The following is a 21,889-nucleotide window of genomic DNA, read 5'->3' on the forward strand; positions in this document are numbered from 1 at the left end:
TGACTGCAACCAATGCACCCCGATATCTGCGCCCCTGAGCAGAATCATGCAGTATAAACTAGCCATATATATGCAGATCCTACGGCTATGTATAGGGGAAGTCCCATTGTCAGGAGAAACCAGCTTCAATTATGATGTTTTTCAGTATGCCTTTCTTCCCCGTGAGATGAGCGGCATTAATAGTGTCTGGCAGCCACTTATCCCACGCGTCAATAAACATGCATGTATCAGCCGGATCATTTTTAGTCATGCGATTTTGATCCTTGGTATGTAAAAAAGGCTATTGAATTGTACATGGTCGTCCTCAGACCTCCTACTGTACATTAACCAGTGGTGTAAGGCTCTGTTTACACTTTGCTTTTTTGTCTGTTGGAAGTATTTCCCTATGTCTACCTCCGACAGAAGGATGTGATGTATGTCACTGTATTGCCATACCAGGAGAGGTACGAGTGTTTTCTGGGCGCTGCAGGAGGAGGATCTTAAAGGGAACCTATCGCTAGTTTTGGAGCCACTAAACCCCCATCCGGTAGTAATGCAGCTGGGGTTTAGTGTTCAAAACCGGCCATTGCGGGAGTAGATAGTAAAGTAAGATACAACTTACCGAGCCATTTTTGGTATAGGCAGATTTGGAACCTGCATAAAGACCTACTGTTAGGCTAGTGGCTGAAAACCTACGGATCGGTTCCCTTTAAATAATTCGGTCTCGTGGCTCAATCCTTCAGCGTCCGGCATACCTGAAATTTGGACCTCTCCTGGCATTTCTAGATGTTCTTCAGATACAAATCCCGTTCACAGGTGGAGCAGCAGCAGCGCACGACATTGACTTTATCCTGAACCCTTCACGGTTTTGGGCTCGTGTTGCACAATTACTACACCCGGTAGGCAGTTTGCATGTTGGTACCGCCACCTCACTTTTTTCTTTTGACTGTAAGGTTTTATGCTATGGAGCGCCGTGCTTCTTTTTTAAAAAATGTTTGCTGTATAAAAAATGTTTTACTGTATAGCCATAGGAACGCATTGTAAAAAAAAAAACAAAAAAAAAAACCACTACTCTTTGTTTGTTTTTTTTTAATTTGTTTTTTTTTTTACTGTATGCCTCTATATAGGAAAGCGCAGTAGGTTACGCTATTCAACGCAGAAAGGTAAGGTATGCCTACACGTACCATCACGGGGTGTGGAGACTTATGGTGTGACGAGATCCTAGAGAGATTCCTGCAGCCATGTGTAGCAGTTTTGTTGCTTTGTGTTTTTTAGTTGTTTTTTTTAATATATTCTTTGTTGTGATCAATTGACTATGAATTCTCTTTATTATCCACCTCCCGTTGGGCATAAAATCTGCAGATTGTCACTTTGCTGCAGTTTGCTTTGTGTCTTATTTTTGCTTCATGTATGTGACGTTTTGTGGACGTGTTCTTGTACACTTTGTTGTTGTATTCTATTCCGATGTTTATGGCTTAGAGATAAGAGCAGGTGGAGTGTGAGATTTTCAGCGCTTGGAATATACCATGTCTCAAAAGGGAAAAAGGGGGATCTACTTACATTGGTTTTATCCATAATCACAATGCAGAAGACCACCGAGGTGTTTTTCCCATAGGAGTGAAGGGGGTGGGACTCTTACTTATTACCATCTGAAAGGAGCCTGGTATTTTAATGCGGAGTGGACAGTGTTTTGTTTTGCCATCTTGTCCCACCCTCTTGTCAGGGGAGTAGGACGGCCCAGCCAGGTGAATATATACACCGGAGCATAGGCTTGTACATGACTAGACCAGGGCGAGCTCCACAACTTCACACACTGGACATAGTACTTTGCAGAGTGCCACTCATTGCCACCTCCTCTGATGCCTGCAGACTGGGCACATCAGGATATGACCGGGCACTGTGCTGGGAGCTGCCTGTTCTCCAAAATTCCCAGCAAAGTTCCTGTAGGGGTTCACGTTCCCCATTGAATTGCACTTGCCAGAAGGGTGCAGATACTTTCCACCACTAGTCTGCCAGCTGTAATGGAGTTCTGGGAACAGTCTTGCCATCTTGCAAATGAGAATGAATGCAATGGAAATCTTCTTTACGAAATTGATTTGGACTCCATGGCAGATGACCTGGAAGGTAAGACCCAACGCTCAAGTGTAGATGAAAGATAATGGTCTTCGGTAAATTAGATTGTCAGATCTTCGCTCTAGGCTTCCACACTTTTTGCATGCTGACAAAGCTCTTGGAGTAAATCATTAATGGTGGAGATGTCTTCTTCAGATTGGAGACACTTGTTTTCCTTAGATCTCTGAAGTGTCAGGGTGAGAAGAACCACCGCTGTCTGCTGGTGGTCTGAAGACCTCAGATAGTATGGTCTATACATCCCTGGTGTATGGGTGGCCTGGGAAGTCTTCCTTGTCCGGTGCAGATGATTTATTGCAGATCCTTGTGGCCTCCTGATGTTTTTTGGCTTTGAGTAGAACTATGTTTTTGCGCCTTCCTCCCAGGACTTGGGGAAGCTTGTACAAGTTCCAGCTTTCACTGCACATGTCACAGGTCTTCAATACTCGGGGTAGTAAAATTGGAATGCAGTTTGTATTCTCTTTTGGCAACCGGCTAGTAAAGCCGATCCAATCATAACCAGTCACGACAAAGATGCATCCCGATACAATTCGATATGCGTCTATGGATCGCAGGTTAGTATTTACGCTAATATCACTAGAAATAATTATTATTTCTATGATACAAAGCCATTCAATTAAAATGTGATTGAACATTTATCGGAGGATCTTCAAAAAAAATTCTGCTTTATTTTTTCTGCTCCGTTGGTCTGATTCGGGATAATATCCCCATAGTCTTTGGCTAGCATTAGGAATTTCAGTCTGCAACCGTTAAATTTTTCTCTAAATAGATCCAAAATTGTGTGCGGGTCAATTTTATTATATATCTTTATTGCGGTTCGAGCTCTGTTTTTCTGATATAACCCCTAGAGTTGTAACATTCCATCTATCTACAGCCACCACTAGAGGGAGCTGAGGAGCATGCTGTGTAGACATTGATAAAACCGTAAGCAGAAAGCTCCCCCTAGTGGTGGCTGCAGTTAACTGAGATTTGTCTATGCTCCCCTGTCCGCTTTGATTATATCTGCACAGAATATGGGACCTAAAAATTACATGGTGATAAAAAGTTGAAAGCTTGTCCTAGACTTACGGGGGTTCTCCAGGATTTAAACATTGATGGCATATCCTTAGGAGTCCCAGAGAACCAGTTTTATATTTATTGTTAGGAACGTTATATATCTGATAATGGTTTGCAATAATTATGTCTATGGTACTAAAACTGTTGACTCTGACTAATGGGAACGGGTTTTGTCAGTCTTTAATGGTACACACCACTGTATATGGTTACATAATGGGTAATGCAAGACGACCATGCTCAAAAATGCAAAAGTGCCCTTACTGATCAGCGGTATTGGAGGGGCGATCTGATCGTCTGTGATCCACCTTCTAGTTTCTTAATAACACACAATCAAAGACTCTTCCTTCCCCTAGACAAGAACATATAGATCTGCAGACCGTTGATGTGTGGCCCCAGGCAATGTATATTCTATAGGAAGCAACACCCGAGCATAAATCAGTGCTCGGAAACCTGAGACTCCAGCTATCGTGAAACTACAACTCCCAGCATCTAGCTAGACGTGTTTGAAGATGTAGCGTCACGACTGCTTGTAGAAATAAACACTATCCTATAGTCACAATCTGGGACAAGTGTTCATAAAAGATGGCGACAACTTTGTTTACAAAGGGTTAAAGAAATGCTGACCCCATTACTCGCGACTGTCTGGAATGCGTGGCTAGTGTTTACCCAATTATCGCCAATTAGTGTCTACGCCAAATGACACGATTTCCCCTCCCTGCACCAAGGTTATGGTAGGGCCCATGACTAGGCTGCTTAATTAATCCAGGAATGGAATATTCCAATAATATGGGGGAGGACAATTCATTTTGTTCATCTTGAGTCTATATTTTAGCTCGAGAGAGAGAGCGCCATTGTTTGCCTTCCAGTTTCTTTACATTGATACTATTTGTATTCTGTACTGAATATAATGGTAGATTCAGGGAAGGCTCATATTACATATTTTGGCCATTTACAGGGTCGCATAAATCCTAGATCAACACTAGGTTGAATAAGTTATTTATAATAGTCACCAAAATCATTATCTGGACCTCATCCTTGATGCATTTGAAACTAAGACCGTAAAATATTTTATTTCATGTTATAAAGGTTATTTTTCACCTTATTTTGCAGTCCTGTGTTCTGAGCGCGTGGGCAGAGTGACCAAGACCTATCGGGACATAGACGCAGTGACCAGTCTGCTGGAGGAGGTAAAAATGTAACCTCGAGACCACATGGAGGCGTCATGATTTTATCCTAATTGTAACCTGATCCCTATAACAATCCTTAGATTCAGATTTTATCTGGTATTCATAGGTCTTGACAGGTGCCAGATTATCAAATATTCTAGATTACAGGGCTGTTGAGTAATGAGGGAATAGGCTGCACAAAAATGAATAAGGCCCCAGAGCAGAACTCAGAATGAGCCTCACCGAAACATTAGACCAATGTATTACACCTTTATTAAAGGTATTGTCCACCATAATTTCATAATATATCATGATAGGATAGCGGTCGTAGCTTCAAATCCCCTTCTCTCCTAAATGATAAAATTCTGGCTGCCTGCCCCCACCACTAGGGGGAGCTCACTGCATATAGAGTTATTCAGTTATTATTCACCTTAGCAGTACCTGTCTATGATATGTGTGGTGCTGATCAGTAGCAATTCCTCAGTTTATTATTTTGACAATCGCTCCCATCATCCGAGATCTGTGTTTGCAAGTGAGTAGAATAAATCCAGGGAATTGCGTTATCAGATGATCCCTGAAATCAGGCAACAATTTGGACCTTTAGAGGGAAACTTTGGGGGGCACCACTTGCATTGCTCTATTAAGACATCTTCTAAAATCCTGGCTTTTATGAGCATTTAATTTTTTTTGGCCACATTTTTAAAATTGTCTTGTGGATAATTTTTTTAGAAAGAGCGAGACCTGGAGCTGGCCGCCCGCATTGGACAGTCTCTTTTAAAGCAGAATCTAGAACTGACAGCAAGGAACGAGTTTCTGGAGGAACAGCTAGAGGCTGCCAAAGAGGAGGTAAGAGGGGAAAATTCCTGCCAGAACTAACCGGCCACGAACAAGAGGGGCACGTAAGAAAGCAGCCATGTGTTCTAATATCATACAACCCCCTCTACCTAAACCGAGAGTCTCCCTAAAGATTGTCTAAAATATCCCAACAAATGTTACATCGGTCCGGTTATAGCTTGTAATTCTGAACGCATCTTCAGGTCTTTCAGCTGCGACACGACATCTCAATGCGGGAAGATTTACTCCAACTGTACACCAGCAACTCACACAGCGAGCCCGTGTCTGCAACTGCTACTCCGTAAGTAGATTTCTGTTCATTTCTACTAAAACCATAATTTTTGAGGTCAGGACTCGGTGCGGCCAGTCAAGTTCTTCCTCGCCAACCAACCAACCAGCCATGTCTTTATGGACCTTGTGCACTGGGGCGCAGTCATTCTGGAAGCGAAAAGAACCGAACCCCAAACTGTTCCCACAAAGATGGAAGCAAAAAATTGTCCAAAATGTCTTGGTATGCTGAAGATTTCCCTTCACTGAAACTACGGGGCCTAGGCCCACCCCTGAATAACACCCCCATATCATTATCCCTCCTCAACCAAACTTTACACACAATGCAGTCAGGCAGGTAACCTTCTCCTGGAAATCGCGAAACCCAGACTCCACAGAAGAGGTTTCCCCTGCTCCAGAGTCCAGTGGCGACGTGATTTACACCATTCCATCCGCTGCTTGGTCACGTAAGGCTGGCATGCAGCTGCCCGGCAATGGAAACCCATGATATAAAGCTCCCGGGACACAGTTTTTCTGCTGATGTTAATACTAGAGGTCTGTACTCTGCAGTTGTTGAGTCAGCAGAGCGTTGGCGACTTTTATGTACTATGCGCCTCAGCACTCGGCGACCCCGCTCTATAACTTTACGTGGTCTCCTCCTCGTGGCTGAGTTGCTGCGGTTCCTTCCACTTTACAATAATATCAGTCACAGGTGATGGTGGAATATCTAGGAGGGGTGAAATTTCATGAACTGACTTGTTACACCAGTGGCGTCTTATTACAGGACCGCGCTGGAAGTCAGTGATACCTTCACAATGACCCATTCTATCACAAATGATTGTAAGGGCGACCGCATGGATTTTATACACCTGTGGTAATGGAACTGAATGAAACGCCTGAATTCAATGATTAAGAGGTGTCCCAATACTTTTGTCCATATTGTATCGAACGGTCTGACAAACACAAATTTGTTGAAAAAATAACCTTCCCGTATATCCGTCTTTTTGTTGACGTCTTTGCTTTCGTTGTTAGGTTGCGCAGGAATCAGTCTTCCTTCTGTCTTCAACAAAGCATTCAGCTGGACACCCTGGAGCAGAAGCTGAAGAACTTAGAAAATGAGAACCAGAAGATGCGCAGTGAGGTGAGCTGTATGGTAGTGATCCTGTTGGTGCTATACGTGGTATCGACAGCCTGAAGGTGCTATATATGGTGTCTGCCACGTGAGATTTCTATGATCCTGTTGGTGCTATACATGGTATCGACAGCCTGAAGGTGCTATATATGGGGTCTGCCACCTGAGGGTTCTATGCGCGGTGTTGGCTGCCCACCGTGACTGTGCTATATATGGTGTCGGCCACCTGGAGGTCTATGCATGGTATCAGGGGCTGTAGGATCTATGTATGATGATGGCTGCCTGAAGGTGCTCTGTATGGTCTTGACTACCTGGAGGTGCTATACATGGTGTCGGCCACTTGGAGGAGATAAAGTATATATGGTGTAGGTGCCCTGTATGGTGTCTCACATGTGGTTTGCTTCCCTCCTGTTAGGCCGATCATATACTTGAAGCCACCAATGATTATGAGGAGCAGGAAGGGTCCCTGATGCTGGACTGTGTCGAACAATTCTGTAAGTTTTCATGAAATAAGCATGTAATAATATCACTTCTGTCTATGGACCCCCGTATCATCTCTCGTACGGCTGTTTGGTTTTCGGTTGTATCTAACGTTTGCGGTACGGTCTATTGCCAGATGTATATTGCGGGCAGACGCACGCATATAGCTTGACGCGACATTCATTGAAAGCATTTCTTGGACCATATCAGCCCAATCTACCAGTATTATAAATGGCACTTGGTAGGGGGGGGGGGGGCTCTGTTATGGATTTTGTAACGTGTTTGTTTTCTTGGCTGCAGTATAAGACCATTGTGCTCTGTGTTTCTAGCTGAGGCCAGCAGACAGGTGGCATTGCTGGCAGAAGAGTTGGCACGAAGGGGAGAAGATGCGGCCCGGCAGCAGGAGGAGATCAGCCAGCTCCTGGCACAAATAGTAAATCTACAGAAGAAGTGCCGCAGTGTAAGTGTGATGTAGTAACCCGGATGGGTCGCTGTATTCTAGAGTTGAGATCATACAGCGCCTCTCAGAATAAAGCGTTGTCATTCATCAATAAAACTTTATTACTCTTACAGTAAAATATACATTTACTGTCATTAACTTATCTAATTTATTCTCTTTCATCGTCTCTATAGACCTCAGTGGAGAATGAAGAACTGCAACAACATCTGGCTGCAGTGAAGGAGCGAGAATGCCTGCGCAAAACAGAGGTAAAGAATACCCTACCACTTATCAATGGGACTTCTGGTTTCTACATGGTATGACATTCTCCAATCAGTGCGAACAGTGTCAGATGGTGTAGAGACACATCCTATTGACAAGAGGAATGTTAACACCAAGTTGTTAATGTATTCAACCATTTCCAGGAGGAATAACAGAGGAACAAAACACAGTTCTAAGAATGTGCGATTTCATAGGGAATACAGGATTTAGTATAACATACATGATCTCTTTGATAATTATTGGATAGTAAGATTATGATTCTATTTTTCTAGCTTCAGGATATGCAGGAGAAAAACAAAGAATGCCAAGACATGTTACATGAAGCCCAGGAAGAGTTAAAGAACCAACGAAACCGAAGCCTGCCCAACAGCACCATCAGCAGATACAGCACCATGAACATCTTCCCCTTGGTAAGCAGTTGACCCAGTCTATTGGACGACGTCCTCCCGGTTCTCGTGGCAGGACGTCCTCCCGGTTCTCGGGGGACGACGTCATGACTTTGGGGTCTCCAGCATTAATATAGGTTTCATATCTACAGGATTCCTTAGCGGCGGAGATTGAAGGAACAATGAGAAAAGGCATTGATGCTTCCTCAGAACTCAAGTACGTCCCTGACCTATGATGGGATCCATTCCCTTCACCTAAATCGCTGCACAACTACTAGGAATATCTTGCAACCCTTAATTTTATTTCATTGTATGTCTGCGACTACAGTAAAGTTATAATCTATGATGTAGTTTTTATAAAGGAAAGCAGGGCGAGCCAACTGACCAGTGTCCTCCAATGTCTTCACCCACGCAGGAGCTACAAGCGGGTGTTTGAGACTGTCAAAGCTGCCAACCAAGTGGTGAGGACCCGATCCCGCTGCCCATCCCCTCAGAATGTCCCAGGCTCTCGTGCTCCTTCTCAGAGACCGTCAGCTGCCCCGAGTCGTGTTGGTACTCCACCAATGAGCTTCTGTGAGTCTGAGGGTGCCAGCATGGTGCTCGAGGAGGAGGAGACCCTGCTGCCAGTACAAGACAAAGAATCTCCTATGTAAGTTAGAATTTGATAAATCTTAAAGAACCCAAGTGCGGTATTGTATGGTCCATTAATAACCCTTCATCTAATTGTTACAGTGTTGGAGGGAAAAAGTTGGGGACCCCTGGAACACCTGGAGGCCATGACCTGGCAGCAGCTCTTCAGAGACTGACAGCGCAGCAGGATTCTCACTCTCCTGTCAGCCTCTTTGAACAAAGGGAACACAAGCTGCAACAACATGGTGACACATCTAGTGGGTTCCTCACCCCCAATGATAGCGTCCTATCCAACGGCACCAACTATTCTGGCATTTCTGAGGCCAGTGGCAGCTCAAGTTTCTCTTTGGGTTCAAGGGCTTATCTACCAGAGAAGTTGCAGATCGTCAAGCCTATAGAAGGTGAGGAGACTCTCGAGATCATGACAATGTGTCTGAAAAGGGCAACAATTCCATATAGTCTATATTGTATGGTTTATATCTAGGATCGGCAACCCTCCTGCACTGGCAGAAGTTGGCTAAGCCCAACTTAGGTGGCATTCTGGACCCCCGGCCTGGTGTGTTAACCAAAGACTTCCAGGAACTAGACATTGACGTTGAAGATGTCTACAACATCAATGATTTTGAGGAGGACGACCTTGAGCCTATGTCTTTTGAAGCCATTGCTACATCTACTCCAACCAAAAATAAAGGCAGTAAAAACAGTGAGTATTTCTTTGCACCACTATGGAAATCTACAGGAGATCCGGAATCAGTCAGAAGTCTTTGGGAGTCCCTGGAACTCTTCAGAAACCTCAATAAGGACTCTCTAAACTTCTCGATTCCACCAGGTTTTAATAAGCAATGGGAGGTGTCAGTACACCCATTCTCATTGAGGAGGACTCGGCGGTCAGACACCCACTTTATGGCATCACCCCATAGCCCTCCTCTATTTCAAACCACAGTAAAGTATTTTAGGGTGTTTTTGAGCAATGAGCTCCTTACTCTACCATGACTTGGGACCTCTTGGCTTTACACCAGTGATCCATGTAGCCCGCCTATGTCCAGTGCATGGCCCAGACCCCTGGCGAAGGTGCCACGTAGGGTACAGCTGCCTACTCCTGGGTTTTTAATAATGGAGGAGTTGTTATATCGGAGTTCTATGCCGCATCGTAGAGGAGAGCGGGGCGGTCAGTCTTGCTCATACACTCCTTCACCCTCCAGGTGTCTCTCTAGAAGTAGCCTGCCTGTTGTTGTGTGATACCCATCATGTATGTCATTGTCTGTAATACCTAGATCACTTCCTTGTATGTTTCAGTGTTCCGTTCCGCTAACAACCTTCCCCAGACTCCGTCAACGTACACCATAACCACATGTCGCATGTCGCACCCTCTGCAGGACATTACACAGGTCACATCCAGGTGGGTTTTCTTCAAGGTCTTCCATGGTTTACACTTGTCTGTTGTCTCAGATCACTTTACATTGATATCTCTTCTTCCCATACATGAGTACTAAATATACTGTAATGACATAGACCGTAGTGTGGAGGACATGGCCGCATTCTATTAAACCGGTTGTAGGTTGTTTTGTTTTTTTTAGATTCCAGAAACAGCGCCACTCTTGTCCATGGGCTATGTCTGGTATTACAGCTCAGCTTCATTTACTTCACCCATTATTTTTTAATATCCTCTCCAGCAGAGGGCGCTGTTGATTTGCCTTTCACTTTAAAGGGGTTGTCCAAAGTTTTTTGTATTTTTTTTTCATACAGACAGAAACCTGCAAAGAATAGGAAAACTAAAAATATACATAGATTTCTAATTCTCTGCCTTTCCTGTGCCGCCGCTGATCCTAGCATTCCATATATCCAATGCTCACATTTTTATTTGACCTATTCTTTACAGGTTTTAGTTAGTTTGGGGGATATGTTCGATTCTGTGACATCTCCCTCCCCCCCCCCCCTTGCCTCTTGATGTTTTGCGTTGTTTGTTACTTTGCAGCTGCCGGTGTATGGGTGCCGCATTGCCATCTGCTGAATTTCCTCCTATGCCACTTACTGTGTCCTCCCTGTCTCCCACTCATGTGTCCATTTTCCATCCTCACGGTTTTAGGCACTTCAAGTCCTGGTGGAAGCGCCTTTTCCATTGCTTGACTTTCTGAGAGGCGTCTGAGTGCAGGGTCAGACTTCACAGCAAAGCATCAGGTAGCCCAGTTGGCAGCGGCCTGCAGGTCTCTCGAGGGTGACTCAGTGACCAGACCGATCTGGCGGAGTGTTTGTCCAGTACGTTATAGAAGACCAGCCTTTAATATACTAACCACTTTGAAATGGCACCCTCTGTGGACGCTTTGCTCATAGCAGCTAGTAGTGTTTAAAATCAGTAATTTAGGCTGGGGTCACATCTGCGTTATAGTTTCTGTTTGCAACAAAAACCATGGCGCAGTGCCGGATCCTTTATACCATGTTTACCAACGGCCCCCATTGACTTATAGACACAAATCAAAGAAGAAATTTTCACGGAATACTTGCTGGGGACATTTTTGGTCACTGAGTTGTCCTGAGAAAGGGTACTGCAAATTGTATGACTCCTCCTCAGGGTTCAATGATTGCTCCAGACTGACCAGAAGTGACTGACGCACAACGTGTGACTCTTTACTTTATAGGTGTTAATGGTTTCATTGCTTCAGACATTGGGCAAGCGAGGGGTGTACACACAAATGATAGGGCTCCATCTCCTCAAATGTGCTATGTTTTATAAATGAACTTTGAATGTCCATCATAACTTCATAATATATCAGTATAAGGGTCGGAGCTACATCCTAGAGCTCCAAATCCCATACTGCTACCCACACAGCCGCCTGCCAGCTATTCTAAAGTCTGACATGGCAAATCTGAATAGTAATGTACTGGTAACATCCGATTTAGAGCTGAACCCCACACACTCAGTAAGTATACTTGCCAATGAATCCCAGATGTTGGGACACTCTTATCTCCACCCCAGAAATGCCCCACAGTAGTTGAAGAGGATCAGCGCACCCAATGGCACATACCTCCCAACTTTTAACCATCAAAAAGAGAGACATCTAATGCCACAATTTATTTTATTTTTTTGTTATGCCACGCCTCTAACCCTTCCAAACCTCTGGCCGTATACACCCAATTCTCCTTGTGCCCCCAAACAGTAATAGTGCTGTTCTTTGGGCCCCATAGTGCTCTTTATGTATGGCACACAGTGTCCCCACACAGTATGCTGGCCCCCCACAGTGTCCCCACACAGTATGCTGGCCCCCCACAGTGTCCCCACACAGTATGCTGGCCCCCCACAGTGTCCCCACACAGTATGCTGGCCCCCCACAGTGTCCCCACACAGTATGCTGGCCCCCCCACAGTGTCCCCACACAGTATGCTGGCCCCCCCCCACAGTGTCCCCACACAGTATGCTGGCCCCCCCCCACAGTGTCCCCACACAGTATGCTGGCCCCCCCCCACAGTGTCCCCACACAGTATGCTGGCCCCCCCCCACAGTGTCCCCACACAGTATGCTGGCCCCCCCCCCACAGTGTCCCCACACAGTATGCTGGCCCCCCCCACAGTGTCCCCACACAGTATGCTGGTCCCCACACAGTATGCTGGTCCCCACACAGTATGCTGGTCCCCACACAGTATGCTGGTCCCCACACAGTATGCTGGTCCCCACACAGTATGCTGGTCCCCACACAGTATGCTGGCCCCCCCACAGTGTCCCCACACAGTATGCTGGCCCCCCCACAGTGTCCCCACACAGTATGCTGGCCCCCCCACAGTGTCCCCACACAGTATGCTGGCCCCCCACAGTGTCCCCACACAGTATGCTGGCCCCCCCACAGTGTCCCCACACTGTATGCTGGCCCCCCACAGTGTCCCCACACAGTATGCTGGCCCCCACAGTGCCTCCAAAAAATAATAAAATTGAGTAGCTCCCCCGAGAAATGGAGGAGATCCCTCTGCAGGTCTTCTGCTGTCTGTATGGTGTGTGGCTTGGAGCAAGCAGGCGCGATGATGTCTCCGCATCGTGCCTGTCTGCACCAAGCCGTTCGCAGCTGCAGGCACAGGGAAACTTATGGAGCAGGGAGCTCACGGCTTCGGAGGACGCAGATAGTTAAAACCCGGTACATGCCACTGGCCATTTAGGACAGTGGAACATCGCTCGGAATCCAGGACTGTCCCGCTGGGTCTGGGACGGTTGGGTCATGATAGAATTAAAACAATTTACTGCAAAAGAGCCATGTTGAGAGAACTTCTCATACACATTGCGCTTCAAGGAGAATGATCTCTAAAAGTCACAGGTCTGTGGGAGTTCAAGGAACATTCCAGGAAAAATGTATGCCTATTACAGGGCCTGAGGGGGCGGGCAAGACTTGTACATGAACGGTTCTTCAAATTCTTGTCATGCTCCGCCTCCTCAGGCCCTGCACTAGGTATAACACAATATCCGTTTTCCTTGGAGTGTTCCTTTAATAGAACCCTGAGTCATAGAGGCAGAAAAAGCTTTCTCTGTTTAACCCTTAACCATTTCCTTGATTTCTTGCATGCGCTAACCTCCGCACTTGGCTTCATTAACCACTTCATATCCTCTTGGAGGAACAGGAAAGTCTTGTGTTTATTCACTGGTCTGGGATCATTTACTCTATTACTTCAGGACTTGTCGGCTTTGAAAGCATTGATGTGATAATCCCTATGTTCATTGTACAACAGCTTCCAATGTTTTAGATGTTTTAGACATTTTTACATTTAATTGAGTATTTATCATTCAAGTAAAGTGGTGATACATGGCATCTTATGGGGAGACGTGGTTATGAACAATGTTGTAGAGCTCTTATGTTCCTCATCCTGGTTTCCTCTTCTCTTCCTTCAGTCTTCGCACAGTACTTCCCTCGTGTAGCAGCTTTGAGAGCTTGAGTTCCTTCAGCCTTGAAACTCAAAAAGAGACGCCCGTAGTGACCTCTTTCCCACCAAGGAATGACCAACCCAACTCTGGACGCAACACTCCCTTGGGATTAGTTACCCTCTTAAAAGAACATGGTATATCTGCCAATGCAGACCCCGGCAGCAAAGCCTCAACTCAAGCTGAAGTTAGGCCACCTGCACCCATTGCATACCCACCTTTCTTCCAGTTGGGTTGGGGTAGGACTTTACGGGGTCTCGGCTTTGGAAAATCCCTTGTGGACAGTACTTCAGTGAACAAGCCACCGGATTCTGGTGGAACCCAGAAAAGCATCTTTAGTATAAACCTGGTGGAGCAGTTACGAAGACTTGGCTTGAATCGGGTTGTGGAGAGGGGTATTGTGTCTCTTCCAAGGACAACAGAAGCCAAGAAGCCTCCAAGCTGATTCCAGATCACGCTACTGAATAGAAAAGCCGAAAAATACTAAAGACCTCATTTTGCACTGACAACGGTTTGGGATGTCCTATAAGAGACACCATGTTCTGGCATGAGGAGACCACGGAGCCTTCTTGATACTTTTTTTTAGCTTGCATGTTCTTCCAGTAGGATAGGGTGGTAGAAGCAAAAGGATTTTAGGGATGAGCACTTGATGGCTATGCAAACCTACCTTCTTACGTTCCTCTATGCATATTATAAGAGAGACACGAGGACATAAGTAGACGTGTAGCTGCCCACATAGTGATGCGTTACAAGGCACTTCACCGATTTGCCATTCCGGAATTGCGTACAGATAACGGTGGCCTATTGACCAACTTGTTTCCTTCTGTATGACATCTCGGTGGTTTCTTCACTGGTACGAATTCAAGTTTTAATGTTATTAATGTCTCATTTTTTAACTGCAGAATGTATATTGTAAATTAGTGAGGCTTGGCGAAGGTCTTCTTAAAGACCACATTGAACATCTGGACTATTTACTTTTTAAAGGTACTAGTACTGGGTCCAAATCCATGTTTTTTCATGATTTGCTATATCCTGGTTCCACAGGACAGAGGTTCTATTTTTTTGTATACATAATTTAATGTTCTCACCAATGAGAAATGCGATCAGTAACCACCTTACTCTCTACCTCCATCTACCAGTGAGCCTAAGTACTGCACATTTTAGAAGATATGGTCGCTATGACTGGATTGGGGTTCATATCTGCAACATATTCTTTAAAATGCCTCGATTGATGATAAATGGCTGTTATACTGTACACAAGGTCTGTGACGGGGCTGCCCTGGCGTACATGGGCTGGTGATAACGCCCATGTTTGAAGATCTTGTGCTGTACAGACAGACTTCAATGTTAGGGTAATGGAATATTCTTCTGCACTGATTTGATGCGACTCTAATAAATTTAAGATGTATATGGATCAGTGGTTGACAACAATTGCTATAATATCCATTAAATGAGCGTTTTTACTGAGACGGTGTCTGTCCGGAAGGCAGAAGAAGAAAGTCCTACCCCTCTGGACTCCTTAAAAACCCCACTGGTTATATAGAAAATGGGGACCTGAGAAGAAGCAAAGCAGGGCCTTCCTCATAATACTGCCATTAGTGACAAAATATTAGTGTCATGTAGAGTCCACATAATACCACCGAACAGCACCCAAATAATACACTTTTCTACTCCACTGTCAAGTGGCTCCTGGAGTTCCCATCCTCGGAGGCCACCTGAGAAATTTCCCAGTTATCCACCCCCTAAAACTGCTCCTGATCCGTAAGGGTATGTTCACACGAGGTCATTACGTCCGTAATTGACGGACGTATTTCGTCCGCAAGTACCGGACCGAACACAGTGCAGGGAGCCGGGCTCCTAGCATCATACTTATGTACAACGCTAGGTGTCCCTGCCTCTCCGTGGAACTACTGTCCCGTACTGAAAACATGATTACAGTACGGGACAGTTGTCCTGCAGCGAGGCAGGGACTCCTAGCATCGTATATAAGTATGATGCTAGGAGCCCGGCTCCCTGCACTGTGTGCGGTCCGGTACTTGCGGCCGAAATACGTCCGTCAATTACGTATGTAATGACCTCGTGTGAACATACCCTTACTGTGATCGACCAGAAGATCTTTAAATGAGTTTTCACACTATAACTAATGAATGTTAGATTGGTGTCTGACTGTTGGACCCCCACAATGTTCACTTGAATGAGAAACCCCTGCCCATCTGTTCCCCCTCCTGTGGGAAGAGTTGTGTGTGCAATGGTGGCTGAGCTTGCGCCCAGTCTGCTCCATACAAGTCTATGGGTGATACAGAAACAGCCGAGCACTCCCAAATACACAAGAGATCTAGAAATTGATGAAGACGGGGATGGATCCAGATTACGACTACGACTACCACTGTACTTGACTGAAATCAGAAAACGGTGACATGTTGTTATCAGAATCTCTCAGTAGTGCAGCCTCTTATAATGTTCTACTTGCAGGTCTCCTTTAAGACCAGAACATGGCTAGTTTTCGTGTTTTGACCATCTTTGTCTCCACTGAATAGATGAGAGCGGGTGCACAGTGGAGTAGAAGACCAACTATTCTTCAGCTAGTGTCCAACCATACCCTTGGAGCCCATTCACACTGCATTACAGAACCCTTGTAAATCAATGAGATCCAATATCAAGTGGATCCGTCATAACTCCTGAAAGCCATGACACCGGTGTGAACAGAGCCTTGGAGCCTTCTCCAGTAGTGAGGTGACGTCATCCACATAGAACATACACACTGGACCCATTACAAAATACTGTCCAATATTACACACCAAGAGCTGACAAATGGACATAAACATGGAATTTATTCCAACATCTTTATTTTTTTTACATTTTGTTTTGCCTTTCCTCACATAAATAGCGCAATTCTCATCAGACACCAGAACTGACTTCTCGGAACAATAATTTAATAATAATATAACTCCATACCCCCCTCCCCTATTGGACGTTCACAGCAATATGGTCTCAAGAATCTGGGACCTGATCTTCTGAACTCCTGCGGCCAAAGTCCATCCAGCCAGCGTAGTCTCGGTCGTGCATGGGGTGGAGGTGGCCTTCAGCATTGGAGATTTCTAGGATGTAACATCATTCAGGTTAGTAGCTGTAATGCGATATATTTTGTATTTCAGCAAACGCGGCCTATCGGACCACAGGGATCTAATGGCGGCATTAAGGACACGTCGGATTTCCTTCACCCGGGCAAAGATTCGGTTTGCTGCCCTAGCAGTGTATCTAAATACCCTGACCAAGGCAGAGTGGTATGTTGGCATCCCCCTAACACCCATGGCACATGCCCCCCTCTCGCCATGCCCCTGCATCATTGTAATGTAATACCCATAGTGACTTGGCACACCGCATTTTCCTAACAGCTGAGCAAACCTTGTTCTATGTGTGTATGGGGGATGTCACATTTGAAGATTTATCAAGATTAGAAGTGTCCTTGTGAGTACGGAGTGGGCGATGAGCATTATCTCCCTGGTTTTTGTAACTTTTTACCTGCAAGTAGCTGAGGGACAAGTTGTGACATAATCCGTTGCTTCTGTTCATGGGACAAGGATGCCAGGAGGTCCCGCTTGTTAACTTCAGAAGGAAAGAGGTTCTTCTGTGGTCCATACCTTGCCGACTGCAGTTCGGTCATTGGCCTACAGAGGGCAGCTGTGGCCAGCATAGCTAACAAAATACTAACACAAACCTTTCTGTCCATTTCTGCAATGCAAGAACAAGGATTTAGTATTTGGCTTCTGCTGCCATCTAGTGTACATAAAAATGTGTGCATGTTTTTTTTACAATTTCAAATCCATCGCTATATATAGGCAAACGCCGTTTTTCATTCTGCTCAAGTTATAAAATTAAAATATTTCACACTTTAATGCTATAGGCACCATGAGTGAGTGGGCACATGAATAACTGGGCAACTATATACAATAACCATGCCCGCTATCCAATTCACTGCACTATTATGGGAAAATTGGTTATTCCAATGACACTAGATAAGTGCCAGGTTTGCCTGCATGACAGATATAGTCCTACTTATTTCATGATCTCTTCCCGTTGTCAGTTTGTTGATCCTATAATTATTTTAAGGGGGTTCTTCAGTTTTGCAATTAATAAAATATATAAGGAAATATGGCTGAAAGTGAGGGATCTGTCTGTCTTAGGCAATAGTGAATTCTGAATTAATAAAGGGAGTTGCCCCATTCAGAACCTATATCTGTTACCCAGAGTCGGGAGAGGCCATATGTGTATTACACAGATAGCTTATTGATTTCACTTGAAAATGTGTAATGCTTCATATCACCTGTGGAGGCACTGCAGAGAAATTGAACACTTACTGAAATTATACTCTGTAAAATGCTAATCTGTGGGGGGAACCTGGCAGTATTTGCAGATGATACTAAGTTATGTTAAATGATCAATACAGAGGTGGATAATATAATATTGCAGAGGGATTTGGGGAAGCCAGAGGCTTGGGCAGAGAAATGGCAATTTAAAGGCGTTTTTCCATCCGAGACATTTATGGCATATCCAGAGGACATGTCATAGATGTCCGATAGATGCGAGTCCCACCTCTGGGACCTGCATCGATCTCTAGAACGGCCCTCGTAAGCTCCGTTCTACTGCTGTGTTGCGGTTGAAGCTTGTAATTTCCGACCAGGAATTACGTAGCACGCTGAGCCAGGCTGTTTCTGTTACTCCCATAGTAGTGAATGGCAGTTACGGAAGCAGTGTAGCATGCGGGCTATGCTGTTTCCGTAACTACCAGCCAGTTTCATAGGACTTAAGGAAACCGCGTAGCTCAGCGAGCTATGCTGTTTCCGTAACTCATGATAGTAAATCACACACATCAACCACAACACAGAGAAGCAGAACGGAGTTTAGGGGGCCCCGTTCTAGAGATAGAGGTGGGATCCGCATCTATCGAACATCTATGACATATTCATTGGATATATCATAAATGTCTCTGATGGGAAAACCCCTTTAAGTTTATTTGGATAAATGTAATGTTATGCAACTTGGCTTAGCAAACAAATTCTGCAATAATTCATGAAATAGTAAAACACTGGGTAAAACTGCCACTTTAAAAAGACTTGGGGATATTGGTGGACAACAAACTTAACTTTAGCAACCAGTGCCAGGCGGCTGCTGACAAGGCAAATAAAATAATGGTATGCATCAAGAGGCATAGATGCACGTGACAAGAATATAGTGTTGCCTCTATACAAGTCACTAGTGACACTATAGACCAGGTGCAAAGGAGGGCAACCAAGGTATATGGAAATGGGTGGATTGCAGCACCAAGAAAGGCTATCAAACTTGGGGCTTAACCGTTTAGAAAAAAGACTGTTTAGGGGCGATCTAATTACAATGTACAAATATATGAATGAACAGTACAGAGATCTTTGTAATGATCTTTTTACACGTAGGCCTATAACCATGACAAGGGGCGTCCTCTATGTCTAGAGGAATGAAGATTTCACCACAATCATAGGCAGGGTTCTTTACGGTCAGTGCAGTAATATTGTGGAACTCTCGGTCACGCAATATTCTTATGGTTGGTTCATTGAGCAAGTTCTAGGACTGCTTGGACACCTTTCTTGAAAAATATAATATTACAAGTTATGAGTACTAGATTTTGTAGATGGGACCTTGATCCAGGAATTTATTCTGATTTCCATATTTGGAGTCGGGGAGGAATTTTTCCCCTAATGAGGAAATTGGCATCAACCTCATGGTTTTTTACACGGATTACAGGTTGGAGTTGATGGACCTGTGTGTTTTTGTTTTTTTTTCAACATTAAAGGGTAACTAAACGTTCGACAAACTTCTGACATGTCAGAAGTTTTGATTGGTGGGGGACCGAGCACAGAGACCCCCACCAATCGCTAAAATGAATCAGTAGAATCGCTTGTGTGAGCGCTCAGCCACTTCGTTTCTGATCAGCTTTTTCCAGATATCAATGTATTGGAGTACGTGCTCAATAGAAAGTCTATGAGCCTGTACTCCGATAGATCGGCTTTCCGGAAAAAGCAGATCAGAAACTAAACGGCTGAGCGCTCACATGAATGTTTCTAGCGATTGGTGGGGGTCTCAGTGCTCGGACACTCACCAATCGAAACTTCTGGCATGACACTATGACATGTCAGAAGTTCGTCGAACGTTTATTTACCCTTTCATAACTAGGCGACAATCTAATTGTGTGTTCTCGCATCGCAACTCCTATTATTATCAACTTATCATTAGGTTACTCTTCTGACCAGAAGACATTTTTCCAAAGAGCAGGGGACACCATAGTCAATGCTATTTCTATTCATACTGTAATGAAGAGATAGAGTTCTATATACTGTAGATCCCTTTCCATTTCTGAACTCCTACAATTCATCATTTCCATCATAAACATACAAATATATTACACGTAGTTGACCAAACATCTATGCCTGCCTCTGAATACATGACCATGAAGAGCCGCCCTGTCAGGGACCACAGCCAACCCTGGTCAACTGGCTGAGCCTCTTGAACTTTGGTTAAGAAAAACCAAAGCATAAAAGCAAATTCATCTAAACAATGCGGCTACCAGGTTTCTTTTGTTTTTGGGGTGGGTAATCTACCAGCTTGAGTACCATGAAGGTGCCTCTTGACCTTCGGTATTAAGGAAGTCCAGGTGACCCTTGTACTATTAGCAAAATTTGCGCTAAACGGGCATTTAAGAACATGGACAACTCTAAAACTATTAAAATAGAGTGAATATAGACCATAAGATGTCCTGTGCTGTTTCCAAAAGTTCTCCATCGCCCCCTACTGCTCAAATATAACTCACCTGTGGTGATGGTGTCTCTGAGCCTGGACGGTGGTGCAGGAGATCTCTCTGGCTTTCTGCCGGTTCTGAGCACCTTTTTATTGAGGGCAATGCAGGATGTCTCCTCCCATCCATAGCCATTACCCACCTTCCAACCCCCTCCTTATTCAGTGCCACTTCTGCTCATGATGTCAGTACACCCCCTGTCCTAAGATACATGGAGATTAACTATTTGTCAAGAGGATCACACAACACAAAGAAAGATGCGCAAATATAGCTGAGCAAATCATCGTAACGTCGTTACCTGACACTTACACTGCGGAGATCTTTACATTTCTAGAACATTTTCCACTCATTTTCTCTTACAGCCTATGAGGTTTTCAAAAGAAAAAATTCTAATATCTTTTAACTCTGCCTAGTGCTGAATGTTGTATGTAGTTATACGTCGTAAGTTTCTCTGTGGTCCATGTTCGACATTGAGGAGGGGTGTCCAGTGTCTTCAAGGCCTCGTTTCATTATGGTCCACCAAGCAGTGGTCCTCATAAAGTTACTCCGCACACTTCTTGCTATCCATCTCGGTCGTCGTTGTTCTCCCAACATCTGGGACGCTCCTCAACATTGAAACTGCAACACCAAGATGGAAAAGTGTTGGAATTGTGGAAATCACAGGATCGATAGACATGTTAATGATATGCAAATGATAAGAAAATGGAAACAAAATATTCAAAATATCTTGATTTATTCAGTAGCGAGTACGAGCGGCAAGCGCAGAAATACACGCACTTACACGCCTTGTCATGCTATCAGTGAGGTTATTAATGGTTGTCTGAGGAATGTTATGCCACGCTGAATGCAGTTGGGCACGCACATCATCAAGATTGGCTGCTGGCAGCTCCCTGCGCAATTGCCAACCAATGACGTCCCAGATGTGCTCGACAGGAGACCTGTCTGGATATGCTGCAGGCCATGGTATCACGTTTAGAATGGGCAGGCTGGTCACAGTGGCACGAGCAACATGCGGACAGGTGTTGTCCTGTTGAAAAATGGCTTCTGGAACACTTTGCAGAAAGGGCCGCACCACTGGTTGTACGACCAAATCAATCTAACGCCGAGCTGTTAGTGTACCTGAAATGAAGACTAGAGGGGTCCGGCTATCGTACATTATGACACCCCACACCAAAATCCCGAGAGTAGGACCAGTGTTCGATTGTGAAGGTCTCTTCATGACGTTGCCCACGTAGTCTCCAGACTAATCTCTGGCTAACATTGCGTCCGAGACAAAAGCAGGACTCATCACTGAAGAGGATAGACCTTGTTTCCAGCCTCCATTGCCGTCTTGTGCACCATGATAGCCTTTGAGAGCGGTGGCATGTGGTCAATGGAACACCTGT

General features: G+C 44.8%; 2 protein-coding genes across 5 annotated transcripts in view; one reads left to right on the forward strand and one right to left on the reverse strand.

Annotated features, from left to right (window-relative positions):
* HAP1 (huntingtin associated protein 1) overlaps window positions 1-15,147 on the forward strand; it is a 31,936-nt gene extending 16,789 nt beyond the window's left edge. The window contains exons 4-18 of one of the 4 annotated variants that reach the window (XM_075847060.1): window positions 4,276-4,352; window positions 5,061-5,177; window positions 5,369-5,466; window positions 6,465-6,573; window positions 6,980-7,058; window positions 7,374-7,504; window positions 7,678-7,752; window positions 8,038-8,175; window positions 8,304-8,368; window positions 8,567-8,800; window positions 8,884-9,182; window positions 9,266-9,484; window positions 10,078-10,180; window positions 10,868-10,959; window positions 13,649-13,729. In XM_075847060.1, the coding sequence (XP_075703175.1) occupies window positions 4,276-4,352; window positions 5,061-5,177; window positions 5,369-5,466; window positions 6,465-6,573; window positions 6,980-7,058; window positions 7,374-7,504; window positions 7,678-7,752; window positions 8,038-8,175; window positions 8,304-8,368; window positions 8,567-8,800; window positions 8,884-9,182; window positions 9,266-9,484; window positions 10,078-10,180; window positions 10,868-10,916 (1,793 nt within the window). In that variant the 3' untranslated portion in view covers window positions 10,917-10,959; window positions 13,649-13,729. Of the gene's footprint in view, window positions 1-4,275; window positions 4,353-5,060; window positions 5,178-5,368; window positions 5,467-6,464; window positions 6,574-6,979; window positions 7,059-7,373; window positions 7,505-7,677; window positions 7,753-8,037; window positions 8,176-8,303; window positions 8,369-8,566; window positions 8,801-8,883; window positions 9,183-9,265; window positions 9,485-10,077; window positions 10,181-10,867; window positions 10,960-13,648 lie in introns of all 4 variants that reach the window. The other 3 variants (XR_012851742.1, XM_075847059.1, XM_075847061.1) reach the window with 3 other exon arrangements.
* Window positions 15,148-16,507: 1,360 nt separating this feature from the next.
* Window positions 16,508-21,140, reverse strand: GAST (gastrin). The gene is given in 5 exon segments (XM_075845556.1): window positions 16,508-16,776; window positions 17,201-17,410; window positions 20,520-20,541; window positions 20,544-20,706; window positions 20,814-21,140. Coding segments are annotated over 4 exon segments (435 nt in total). The 5' UTR covers window positions 20,640-20,706; window positions 20,814-21,140; the 3' UTR covers window positions 16,508-16,669.
* Between the last annotated feature and the right edge of the window lie 749 nt (window positions 21,141-21,889).

Source organism: Rhinoderma darwinii, chromosome 13, assembly GCF_050947455.1.
Source record: "Rhinoderma darwinii isolate aRhiDar2 chromosome 13, aRhiDar2.hap1, whole genome shotgun sequence".
In the NCBI taxonomy this organism is placed as follows: domain Eukaryota; kingdom Metazoa; phylum Chordata; class Amphibia; order Anura; family Rhinodermatidae; genus Rhinoderma; species Rhinoderma darwinii.